The sequence below is a fragment of the Podarcis muralis genome, chromosome 6 (genome assembly GCF_964188315.1).
Source record: "Podarcis muralis chromosome 6, rPodMur119.hap1.1, whole genome shotgun sequence".
NCBI lineage: Eukaryota > Metazoa > Chordata > Lepidosauria > Squamata > Lacertidae > Podarcis > Podarcis muralis.
The window spans coordinates 4,184,973-4,197,403 of NC_135660.1; the positions used below are offsets into that span (position 1 = coordinate 4,184,973).

Here is a 12,431-nt window from a genome sequence, read left to right on the forward strand (position 1 = left end):
GCCCCTCCCCAACTGTTGCAAACCCCTCCCCAACTGTTCCCCCAGCCACCCAGCACACAGAAATTCAAATCCAGAATTTTTTTTAAAAAAAACAGCAGAGTGGCCCAATGGTCACAGAAAATCATAAAAATGCAGAGAAAAAAACACAAGCTTCCAGATTCTTGCAAACCCCTCCCCAACTGTTCCCCCAGCCACCCACCACACAGAAATTCAAACCCAGATTTTTTTTTTTTAAAAAGCAGAGTGCCCCAAGGGTCACAAAAAGTCATAAAAATGCAGAAAAAAACACACAAGCTTCCAGATTCTTGCAAACCCCTCCCCAGCACCAAGTCCTTGAATTCCAAACACCCCAACCCAAAATCCAACCCCCCCCCTAAAGTTTTAAAAGCTTAACTTACCAAATGGCTGCAAAAGAAGTTTTGGAAAAGCTTCAAAAATCACCAAAGTCTTTAAAAACCTCAAAAAAGGCTACTATGTACACTGCGTTCTATGAGTTGCTCCTTGAAGTCAAGTCGCAACTGTATTAATGGTGTTAAGAAAAGGGAAACAAACTTGCAAGACGTTTTCGTCTTGCGAAGCAAGCCCATAGGGAAATTCGTCTTGCGAGGCAACTCGAAAATGGAAAAACCTTTCGTCTAGCGAGTTTTTTGTCTTGCGAGGCATTCGTCTTGCGAGGTACCACTGTATCAGGGTCTTTTCCAGGGAGTCTTCTCTTCTCAGGAGGTGGCCAAAGTCTTGGAGCCTCAGCTTCAGGATCTGTCCTTCCAGTGAGCACTCAGGGCTGATTTCCTCCAGAATGGATAGATTGGATCTTCTTGCAGTCCATGGGACTCTCAAGAGTCTCCTCCAGCACCAGAATTCAAAAGCATCCATTCTTTGGCGATCAGCCTTCTTGATGGCCCAGCTCTCACTTCCATACATCACTACTGGGAAAACCATGGCTTTAATTAGACGGACCTTTGCTGGCAAGGTGATGTCTCTGCTTTTTAAGATGCTGTCTAGGTTTGCCATCGCCTTTCTCCCAAGGAGCAGGCGTCTTTTAATTTCGTGACTGCTGTCACCATCTGCAGTGATCGTCTGGCAGGTTACTTGATTGGATTTCCTGGGTAGCCTGGCCAGTCTTTTGTAATGATAAATTACAGGTCACAGGCTCACACCGTATTCAAACACAGACATGCCCTTAAGAGAGGATTTGTGAAGGAAAAGACATGGGCTTTTCCATTTTCCTTTGACCTTGCAGAGAAAACATTTGCTCAGTGTGGGACAGTATGAAAATCAAAATGGTTCCAGGTCTGTCTTCCTGCGCTGATCTATGTATGTGCTTGGTTGGTACACTTATGAACACTTAACATATATCTAAGACCTCATATATCTAAGATCACAATATCTGCCGAGAAAGCGAGTTCCATCCTTGAGGGGCCACCACTGACAAAGCCCTGCAACACATTGCAGCCCCCTCGGGTGCTGCCCCAGGGCGGCCGCCCCACCAGCCATGCTCTAGGTTCCCTGCATGGCAGGGGCAGGCGAGGGGGCACCCAAAGGCCCTGACCGGGTCACGTGGCCACGACCCTTCGACTTTCAGTTCTGAGCAGCAGAACAGGCAGGGGCTGCATAAGGAAGGAGGGGTCCTCGGGGAGGCGCTTGGGTGTCCTTGCCGCTGCCTGACCTGCCACAGCGCCCCGATTCCCGCGGTCGCCTTTTCCCTCCTTCCCCATTGCCCTCGGGAAGATCCCCCCCCCCCCCCGTTCCACAGGCCTCGCCGCCGCCTGTTCCTTCCGAAGCAGGCATTCCGCGCGGGCAGCCCCGTGCGCGGGTTGCCGAGGAGAGCGGGGCCTTCGAAGCCCGGCGGGGCGTGGCAAGAGCCCCGCGGGCTCGCTGTTATCACGTCACTTCCGGGGCGGCTCGAGGACGCGACGGAAGCGGCGAAGGAGCTTGGTCACGGGCTAGCAGGGCAGGCAGCGCCGGTCTCGGAAGGTCTTCCCGCTCACCCCTTTCGCCCGCCGTTTCCCGGTTCCCTCAGCGGAGACGCCGGCGGGGGACACGCGACGCCATGATCACCTCGGCCGGTGAGGGAGCGCGCATGCGCGGCGCCGGGATGAAACAAGACCCCCCCCCCGCCCCGGCCGCTTCTTTTCAGCTGAGTCAGGCAGGGCCCGAAGCCGCTTCCCGGGAGCCCCGGCCCAGCTCGAGGGGCCACTGCCCGGCTCCTCGTCCCGCTCCTCTTCCTCTTGCCCGCTGCCCTTAGAACCCCAGAACCGCAGGCTCGGGAGGGACCCCCAGAGGTCATCTAGCCCGACCCCCTGCCACGCGGGAGTCCCCGTCGGGAGCGGCCTGTCCCCCTCTGCCTCGCCCCCTGCCTGTCATGACTTGCGGGCTGCTCGTCAAGCTGAGCGTCGGGAGCTTCAGGGCGGAGGGAAGTTCCTGCGCGTAGTCGACCGGGGGAACTCACCGCCACAGGAAGGAGGCGGCGGCGGCGGCCAACGATTCTCGGGGGAGGAGAGAGAGCCGTCCGTGGCTAATGGGTCGGATGGCTGTGCTCTGCCTCCGCAGACAAAAGCAGAAAGCGTGGAAAGCGCAGGAGGAGGAGAGTTGCTCTTTTGCTCAGGCCCTGCTGGCCGGTTTCCCACATTGGGCATCTGGTCTGCCGCTGTGAGAGCGGGACGCTGGACTGAATGGGCCACGGGCCTGATCCTGCAGCAGGGCTCTTCCTATGTGGACAACTTATGGTCCGTGTGTGTGGTTTGGGAGCTGCAAGGCCAGGGAGAAAACAATGCTGTCCAGGGTTGTAAAGACTGCAGAGAGAATAACTGGGTGCACTCTTCCCACCTTGGATCAAATCTATGCTGCCAGGTGCCATAAGAAAGTGGCAGAGATAGCGCAGGATAGTGCGCACCCCGGAAATGATCTCTTTCAGCTTCTGCCTTCTTGAAGAAGGTACAGAAGTTATAAAGACTAGGACTAGCCGCCAGAGAAACAGTTTCTACGCAAATGCAATTCTGGTTCCAAACGCAGCATAAGGAGTCTCTATGGTATATTGTATTTTAAAATGGGGTTCCAGAGTTTTTAGGGGTTTTTGAATGTTTTATGTAGATTTTCAATTTCATTGTTCTGTATGGGACAATGACAATAAAGATATCGTATATCTGTTGTGCCAGAGTCACTGCCCCTGTTCTTTTATTGGGGGTGAATGTTGGGTGCCTTACAAAATGTATATTTTTAAGCAACAACAGAAATTGGGCATGTTGACACACATGGTAGGCTTATTCAGGTGCTTCAGGACCCTGGAAGTTAAAACGTCTTTGAGTTCTAGGCTACGCACTAGGTGGTAATATGTGTAGCTAAGACTCCAGTGGGTGCCTCTGGGCAAAACAGCTGTTGGGAAGGAAGCAGTGTGGGGCAGTGGTTGGCGTGTCAGGCTAGACTGCGGGAGACCCGTGTTTAAAATGGCTCAGCCACAAAGTGCATTGGGTGATGCTTGGTTGCTGTCACTCAGCTCAGCCTACCTCGTAGGGTGGTTGTGAGGGTAAAATGGGTGAGGTCAGGACTGTGTGCACAGTTTGAACTTCTTAAAGGAAAGGTAATGCATATAGTAAATGGGAGGCAGTATACGGGGGGAAAGCGAGAGGGGCGAGGGTGCTTAATTTCCACACTGTAAATTTCCAGAGGTGAGTGAGGGTCCAAATACAAGAGTTGGTATGTGCGCTGTAGTTGTGGGTAGTTGAGTGCAGGGCCGTTGTGTCTTGATTGTGAATGTGCACGTAAACATGCATGTGGACATAAAACAGGTCTTGCAGGTGTCAAAATGCCTCTGTTTTCAACTGTGAAAAGTTCTAAGGAATGGTTTTATATGGAGAGGGATGTGGGGAAAGAGACATTTCTGAAAAAGAAGTGTAGAAGGCGACATGAGGCAGCTTCTCTCACACTTGCTAAATGTTAGCCATGACTGGAGTAGTGTCTGTTTGTAGCCAGGCACTGATTGTGTTCAGAAAGAGCCCCTAGAGATGGGTAGTGGAATGTAGAGGCACTGGCCCTCTTGTTTTGAATCTTACCCTTATTTTTTAAATTGTCTCTAAGGATTGGGGGAAAGGGGTAATTAATTGCTAAAGGGGATTTTTGTTTGTTTTTTTAAGAAAGTCTCTATAGATGATGAATCACAGAGGAAGAGTGGATGGGGAGAGGTAGCTGCCATCAATTTCTACTTTTGCCATGCATTTTCATACTCTACTATCCAATTTTTCTCTGCTGCTCTCTGAGGGAACACTTAGAACTCTAAGTGGTCAGAACTCGGCTTATTTGGGACTATATTTTTGACGTGCATTGTGGAATATGCAGTAAGGCTCTGGGGGGAAAAGGAAGAGGGGTTTGCATGTAACCTTATTTGCTTCCCTCTCTTGTTATTGATTTTACGGTATTTATTTGGATCCATACAGTGAATGACTGCCAAACAGGTTTTCAGACTTCACCCATAGAACTTACTAGCCCTCCTGTTCATATGCCCTGATGCTAGCTGCTTGCGTAGGAAGGAAAACACAAAACAAGCAAGTTTTGTACAGCTGTTTTGCTTGGCTGCAATTCTTTCTTGCCACAGGGAGGCGCTATTTACAACAGTTTACCAATACTGCAGTTGAAATGTCTTTAGTCATTCATGTTGCCCATGAGTAGCAGCCCCACATAGCAGCCTCAAGGCTCTTGCTTACTTTCCACATTGGGAAATTATTGTTGCAAGACACGTGGTTAGATGGCAATAAATAGAAGTGGAAATACAGCCCCCCCCACCAGATTGCCTCTTATGCAAGTGCCGTTGAAATGTCCTCTTTGACACCCTAAAACTAGGTTCAGTGCGGCTTACTCTTACTTAAATGTGCATAGGATGGCAGTCTTAAGTCCAGTGTGCTTTAAGCAGGAGTAGTTTTGAAGACACAAATGCCCTTAAATATTACAAGGTGAAGCTAATTGTGTTTATCAAAATGTGTTGTATGATGTAGAATCTGCTGTGACAGTTCTGCATTGATTTCTGTGATGACTAACATGACCTTTCTTTTGTAGCTGGAATTATTTCACTGCTTGATGAGGAAGAGCCAGAACTTAAGGTAAGTGTGTAAGGTTTTGTTTTTACACACTTGTTCATACAGGTATCTGGGTCAAGGATTATCCTTTTAACTCTTTTCCAGGAAAAGCAACTGAGAAAGTGTTAGGTAAGAGTCATTTTTTCATTTGTTCCATTCTGGAGATGGTAGAACAGAGAATGGGAGAAGCACATACAGTCGTACCTTGGATCCCAAACGTCTTGGTACTCAGACATTTTGGCTTCTGAACGCCGCAAACCCGGAAGTGAGTGTTCTGCTTTGCGGATGTCCAGCAGGGCTTCTGTGGCTAATGATTGGCTGCAGGAGCTTCCTGCAGCCAATCAGAAGCTGCGATTTGGTTTTCGGATGTTTTGGAAGTTGAATGGACTTCCGGAATGGATTCCATTCGACTTCCAAAGTACGACTGTAGTTGAAACTTGGCATATAATTGATGCATAGCTGGTCATTAAGGTTGACATAGTTCTTAAAATTCTGTGTTTTTAAAGTTAATGTCTGAAGCAGCCATTAGTATCCTCATTGTCAGGTTCCAAGCAGCACTGTTAATCTAGATTATATGCAGTACACTGCCATTCTGTTAAACATTGCAATGATTTAGTTGACAGCTCAGTCATTGTTACAGCATGCAGCTTATAACACAGTTAGCCAAAACATAATGATGTCGGGAAAGACAACCGTCACTCAAGAAGAAAGAGATGTTGGTGGGTTCCAGTGATGTTTGGCCTGCATTGGGTATTTTTAAGCTTTAAGTAAAACCCTAGTCTGAGAAGAAAGCAGGGCTGACCCCTGTCCATGGCGAGCAAGCCGGTCTAAGTAAAAGGAAAATAGTCAAAGCTTTATGCTCTCTACTTACTCAGCCACACTGAGTTCACTATTTGGGAGAAGGTAGCTTGGCACTCTGCCTTTTTAAGTCTGACGAAGACATGCAAAAGTGGCCTGGAAGTAGTCAAATAATTCTCTGCCATCTCCCTGCATTCCTTTAGTGGGGCCAACTTATCACTGTGCACAGAAGTTAGTTTCTGCATCCTTCTAGACAAATACAGTGGTACCTCGCAAGACGAATGCCTCGCAAGACGAAAAACTCGCAAGACGAAAGGGTTTTTTGTTTTTTGAGCTGCTTCCCAAGACGATTTTCCCTATGGGCTTGCTTCCTTTTCCTTAACACCGTTAATACAGTTGCGACTTGACTTCGAGGAGCAACTCATAGCACACGGTGTGGTAGCCTTTTTTGAGGTTTTTGAAGACTTTGGTGATTTTTGAAGCTTTTCCAAAACTTTTCCGACACCGTGCTTCGCAAGACGAAAAAAATCGCAAGACGACAAAACTCGCGGAACGAATTAATTTCGTCTTGCGAGGCACCACTGTATTACAGAATAAGCTGGTAAATGTAAGCGTTATTTTGGGAAACTACGTGGTAGAGATGGCTGTACTTTTAAGACCTATCTATGTAACACAACTCTGCACTTGTGGGATTCTGGGGCCAGAGCTCTAATAATTTAATTCTCGGTTTTCGCAGGAATTTGCTCTTCAGAAACTGAATGCTGTTGTCAATGACTTCTGGGCAGAGATCTCTGAGTCAGTGGACAAAATGTAAGAAAAAAAATTATTTCTTGCATTAGGGTGGCTTTCCTGGCATTAGGGTGTTTTTTCTGTTAAGAGCACAAGGATGAAATGCACCTGTCTTATCTCTTGGTTAATAGAAAAAAAAATTAGATTCTACATTCCATAAGCTGAATTTCTTGGTTTAGAAATTGCATATCCATCATCCACAGGACGTTAGTTGAAATTTGTTTAAAGGAGTCAGTCATGGCAGCTGATGGTTTCTCCCTTGCTTTTGCTATAGTGAAATCCTGTATGAAGATGTTGGCTTCCGGAGTCGTGAATTTGCTGCTTTGGTGGCTTCAAAGGTGTTTTATCACCTGGGAGCCTTTGAAGAATCACTGAACTATGCCCTGGGAGCAGGCAACCTCTTCAATGTCAATGACAATTCAGAATATGTGGAGACGATCATTGGTAAGTCTGGGCTCTGAATCGGAAAACATTCTAGCTGACTACCCTGGTTTAGCAAAGTGCTAAATGGAGTATACAGATTTGGCAAAGTTCTGGTTTCCAGGATTTGAAAGAGAAGTGTTTGCTTTCTTTAAATTTGCTTAATGTGGTGAAACAAACTTGCAGTTTTTACTTGGAATCCAGTTTTAGATTTTATGTCAGTTGGTGCAAGGGGCATGATATTGTCAGTCATGGACTCTTTGCATGAAGAGTGGAAGAAATGTCTGCGTATAGCAGAAGATTGTTCTGAAGAGCATGAGATGTTCAAAGGTAGCTATGCAGGAAAGAGAAGTGAGACTTTATCCTACAAATAATCTTGCAAGATGAGAGACTTTGTTTTTAATAATTAAAGCTGAGATTGCACAGAATTCAACATTTGGACCCAGTACAAAGAAGCACATGCAGAATCTTGCATGGGATGAAACCATGAATGCTTAGCACAGGGTTATTGGGGTTTTTTTCTTCAAATCAGAGGACGATAAATGTCTTAGTCCTACAGTGCTGTTGAGTTAATAAATGATTTTGTGATGAAAGTTTCTTTGCTTTGAATTGCAGCTGTAACTTGGCAGATGTTAGTACTTCAGCCTTATTATTATTATTCATCCTGAGGATATATTGACAGAGGATATATTGGGCCAGTTGGAGAAGCTTAACACGGAGCATGTCTGTTTCTTTTCCCAGCAAAGTGCATTGACCATTACACCAAACAATGTGTGGAAAATGCCGACCTGGCCGAGGGAGCGAAGAAGGCAGTGGATCCGCGTCTGGAAGGAATTGTCAACAAGATGTTCCAGCGCTGTTTAGATGATCACAAATACAAGCAAGCCATTGGGATAGCTTTGGAGACGCGCAGGCTGGATGTCTTTGAGAAAACCATTTTGGAATCGGTGGGTGAAAGCACAGGATGTTATGTTTGACACAGGCACACCCTAAAACAGAAGTCCTGTGCATGCTTACCTGAGAATAGCTTTCGGTGGGAATTGCTCCTCAGCAAACATACAGAGGGCTGGGCTGTTCATCCCCTTCCTCATATTGGCCCTGTAGTTCCACACAAGGTTTCTGCACCCCTTGCCTAGCTTCTGCAGTTCCAGGCTTGGTGCTGGATGTCACAGGATGCTCTTGCACCTGGGACTCAAAAGGCCACCCATTGCTGAGGTGGTCACCTCCAGCTTTCCCCTTTGACTCCTAGAGAACAGACTGAGGCTTGCTTTAGCACTGGATGGTGCAAGAGGTCCTAATCTCAGTCTTCATCACTAGATGGAAGCTGGCAAACAAGTCAGAGTTTTTCCATAGTTGTGTTGTGTCCTTCACAACTCAAAAAAACAACTGTGTTGCACAATTCTTGTCTCTTCTCCAACTCCCAGCTAAAGCAAAAGGTGGTGCTCTTCTTGTCAGTGTCACCAAAGTTTGGGGAAACACTCGCCATGGCAAAAGTGGCAAATGGATTGTGCCAATTAGAAGTTAGGAGTGGATTATCTAAGGTCACCTAGCAGCCTTTTAGCTGAAATGAGACTTCTTGGCTCATGGTCTTGGGCACTATGCTGCGCCAGTTCTCAAAATGTTGCCTATCTGTATGTAGGCATTTCAGCAGTGAGATATAGAATGAGGTACACTTTCCAGTAATTTGGATTGTGTTCATGTTTTGCATTCAGTATTACTGAAGCCGGTTTGGTGAGACTTGCTTGGGTTGATTAGCCAGATTAGTTTTTGTCACATTTGCCTTATTTGTTGTCTCTCTCCACCTCATGACCCTCCAAGAAGATAAGAGGTAGGCCTGTTAGCCATGGGTAAAAAATAAATTACAATTGTGAAAAATAATTTTACAGCAATATTTTCTTTCATGGCAGAATGATGTTCCTGGAATGCTGGCGTACAGCTTAAAACTCTGCATGTCTTTGATGCAGAATAAGCAATTCCGCAACCAGGTATTGAGAGTTCTGGTTAAAATCTACATGAACCTAGAAAAACCTGACTTCATCAATGTGTGCCAGGTAATGTGTTATGTGTGTACATATGACTACAGACCACATGCTAGTTTGCCTTGGGAGCAGGGGAAGAGGAGGGTATCTGAGTAATAGTATCTGCCAGATGGTGGCATGCATACTTCACCCTTTGGAGGAAGGGGGGGGGGGAATGTAAGATGCACATCATCTAAGAAAATTGTGGTTGCTAACTCAAATTAACTGAGATACATACTGGGACCTGCTTGCTAAAATTCGTAGTTCAAGAGAAACTCACAACAACTGATGTAGCTTGGCTCAGCTGAAGCACCCACACTGTTGAGTGCTTTAGGAACACAGCAGCTGTTTTTATGTGTTTTGACAACTTGTTTTGGTTGTGAAACTTTTCCCCCCTTTTGGTCGTTAATACTCTTAACGAATGAGTGCTTGAAAGAAGCCGGAGTGGGATAGTGAAAAAGGTTGGGGCGGAATTAGTGAAGTCACTGCATGAGTGGAATGGCTTCCGCTTCTGCCACGACGCTGGAGGATTGGGGGAACTGTCAGAGCAGATTTGGGAGGGTTCAGGGAAGATGTGGAAGAAGAGAATCTCAGGGAAGTTCCATTGCATGATAGGAACATCTTCAACCCTTGGACTCTACATTTTTGCTCAGCAACAAAGCTGAGAGGGTGGAACAAAACTATTTATTATCTCTGTGTAGCCTACCTCAGAGTTGTTGTGAAGGGGAAAAGAGGAAAGGAGGAAGATTTATTTCAGGTGACATTTTGGGGACTTGTTTGGTATATTATAGTGGTTTCAAGGGCATGCAGGAACCACTATAATAATGCCCATAAAAGCATAGAAATGGGGAACACCCCCCACTCCAAACATGAACATGAGCTCATTGGGAATGGGATTTAGATACATGTTTCTAGTAAATTTTACATAATGAATGCATAAGAAATCGTTGGCCTTATGAAACTCCTACTTCCATGCTGAGTCATCCTCTGACTTTTCTTCTGTTCTCTCTCCCGTAGTGCCTCATTTTCTTGGATGACCCGCAGGCCGTGAGCGACATCTTGGAGAAGCTGGTCAAGGAGGACAACCTTCTCATGGCTTACCAGATCTGCTTTGACTTGTATGAAAGTGCCAGCCAGCAGTTCCTCTCTTCCGTTATCCAGAACCTCCGCACTGTTGGCACCCCTATTCATTCTGTGCCTGGGTCAACCAACACAGGGACTGTCCCAGGGTCAGAGAAGGAAGGGTAAGGGAGCTTGCGCGAGAAGCATCTAAATGGATGGCGTGTGGCTTGAAAACACAAATACTGTCAGGTGCTGAGCTGCAAGATGAATTGCCCTCCAATGTGGTGTATGGCAGAGCTGTTGTTGTTTAGTCGTTTAGTCATGTCCGACTCTTCGTGACCCCCTGGACCAGAGCACGCCAGGCACTTCTGTCTTCCACTGCCTCCCGCAGTTTGGTCAAACTCATGTTGGTAGCTTTGAGAACACTGTCCAACCATCTCGTCCTCTGTCGTCCCCTTCTCCTTGTGCCCTCCATCTTTCCCAACATCAGGGTCTTTTCCAGGGAGTCTTCTCTTCTCATGAGGTGGCCAAAGTCTTGGAGCCTCAGCTTCAGGATCTGTCCTTCCAGTGAGCACTCAGGGCTGATTTCCTTCAGAATGGAGAGGTTTGATCTTCTTGCAGTCCATGGGACTCTCAAGAGTCTCCTCCAGCACCAGAATTCAAAAGCATCCATTCTTCGGCGATCAGCCTTCTTTATGGTCCAGCTCTCACTTCCATACATCACTACTAGGAAAACCATAGCTTTAACTATACGGACCTTTGGCAGAGCTAGCCTTGGGATTTAACCGGATCACAGGGTGGGTTTTGGTTAGATGTCAGGGAATCTGCTTCTTGAACTAAAGAGAAGAGGACCAAGCAGTTGTACCCTGTGCTCTTTCCTTCTCCCTTGAGTGTATGTAAATACCGTACACACTTCAGTCATTATATCTACACAACAAAATTGTGCCGCCTCTCCAGCAATAATCTTGGAACTTGTAGTTTGGTTTAAGGTACTGAGTTCCTGTCCGTTCCCCGGATAGCCATAGATTCCTCCTACAGTTCTATTGAAAAGCAATCTAACCCATGCGTTTGAGACACATCTGGGGACTTGGAGGAGAGCTCTAAGAAGTCTAGATTGGACTCTCTCAAGGGGGGAGAAAGCAGAGGAAGGCAGACTCAAAAAGGAACCATGCAGGAGTTGTGCCAAAGTTTTGGCCTTGTATAATTTTAGAGCTGCGGGGACAAAGAAGCTCCCTTGTGCTCTAAAGAATTTAAGGATACAGTTTGAGGTTTTTTCCGCTGCACTCCCGATGGAGTTTATGTGTAGTTTGTTGGTTCCTGAGGCCTGTACCACCATTCCTAGATACTTGTAAGGAAGGTTCTGTAGATCTGACAAGCCCAAAGTCTCCCCATCCCTAGTTATGACTGGTTTACGTGTCTCTTAAAAATAAACTTCCAGAGCGCTCGCAGGCCAGTGTTCCCCATTTGTCGGTGTTTATATATACCTCTTTTTTTTTTTAAGGCTCCTTATAGAACAAAGAGCACAGAAGGGAGATGGATTCAGCCTTGCAAAGTTGTACATAAAGGGAAAAGCATACTCCTGCTATTTGGGGTGGGGATTCAAATAGGTATTCCCACAACTGCAATCTTCAGTGGTCAAGTGCAGAAAAAGCTTCAGCATTTGATTCTGCTGACTGTATTGACTGGTCTCAGTCGTGAACATGAGAAACACAGTTGCCTTTTCTCTCTTGTTTTAAGAGGTGTGGAGACTTGTAGAAGTGTTAGGACTGTGAAATGAAATGTTCATTACCTTATTGATTCCTGTGCCCTTCTCAGTAGTTTTGGCATAGGTTACAATGCAAGTTAGACTGTTTTCCTCTCTCTTTTCTTATAGTGATACCATGGAGACAGAAGAAAAGACAAATAGTCCTGTTGCTGCAGTGAAGGCTGTCCAAACCGTAAGTGTTGCTGTGTGTAAAGCATCCTTGATGAATTGTTTATTTCATAAGATTTCTTGACTGCATTTTATCCTGTGGGCTTCAGGGTAATGCACAATATTATTAAAATCACAACCCCTTGCATATCTTGCTATAAAACAGAGACCCAACTATAAAGCAAGCAGAGGCATTGCACAGTTGTCTCACTGCAGCCTTGAAAGGCTGTGGAGCACGGTGTATATTCTCTTCCCCAAAGCACACAATCACAGGGTTATAGTCCTAGATCAACTTGACTTTGGCTGCTGTGATTTTACTACTTTCAGAACCTATACAACAGATCACCCTCAGATAACCGTGACTTC

The 12,431-nt window shown here is 46.2% G+C and overlaps 1 protein-coding gene across 1 annotated transcript in view; it reads left to right on the top strand.

The window, feature by feature from the left end:
• Nucleotides 1–1,884: 1,884 nt before the first annotated feature.
• Nucleotides 1,885–12,431, top strand: part of PSMD1 (proteasome 26S subunit, non-ATPase 1) — an 89,194-nt gene continuing 78,647 nt past the window's right edge. Inside the window, exons 1-8 of the mRNA XM_028731931.2 lie at nt 1,885–2,066; nt 5,047–5,090; nt 6,601–6,674; nt 6,928–7,097; nt 7,815–8,020; nt 8,981–9,124; nt 10,109–10,335; nt 12,027–12,090. Coding sequence (XP_028587764.1) covers nt 2,051–2,066; nt 5,047–5,090; nt 6,601–6,674; nt 6,928–7,097; nt 7,815–8,020; nt 8,981–9,124; nt 10,109–10,335; nt 12,027–12,090 — 945 coding nt within the window. The 5' untranslated portion in view covers nt 1,885–2,050. The remainder of the gene's footprint in view (nt 2,067–5,046; nt 5,091–6,600; nt 6,675–6,927; nt 7,098–7,814; nt 8,021–8,980; nt 9,125–10,108; nt 10,336–12,026; nt 12,091–12,431) is intronic.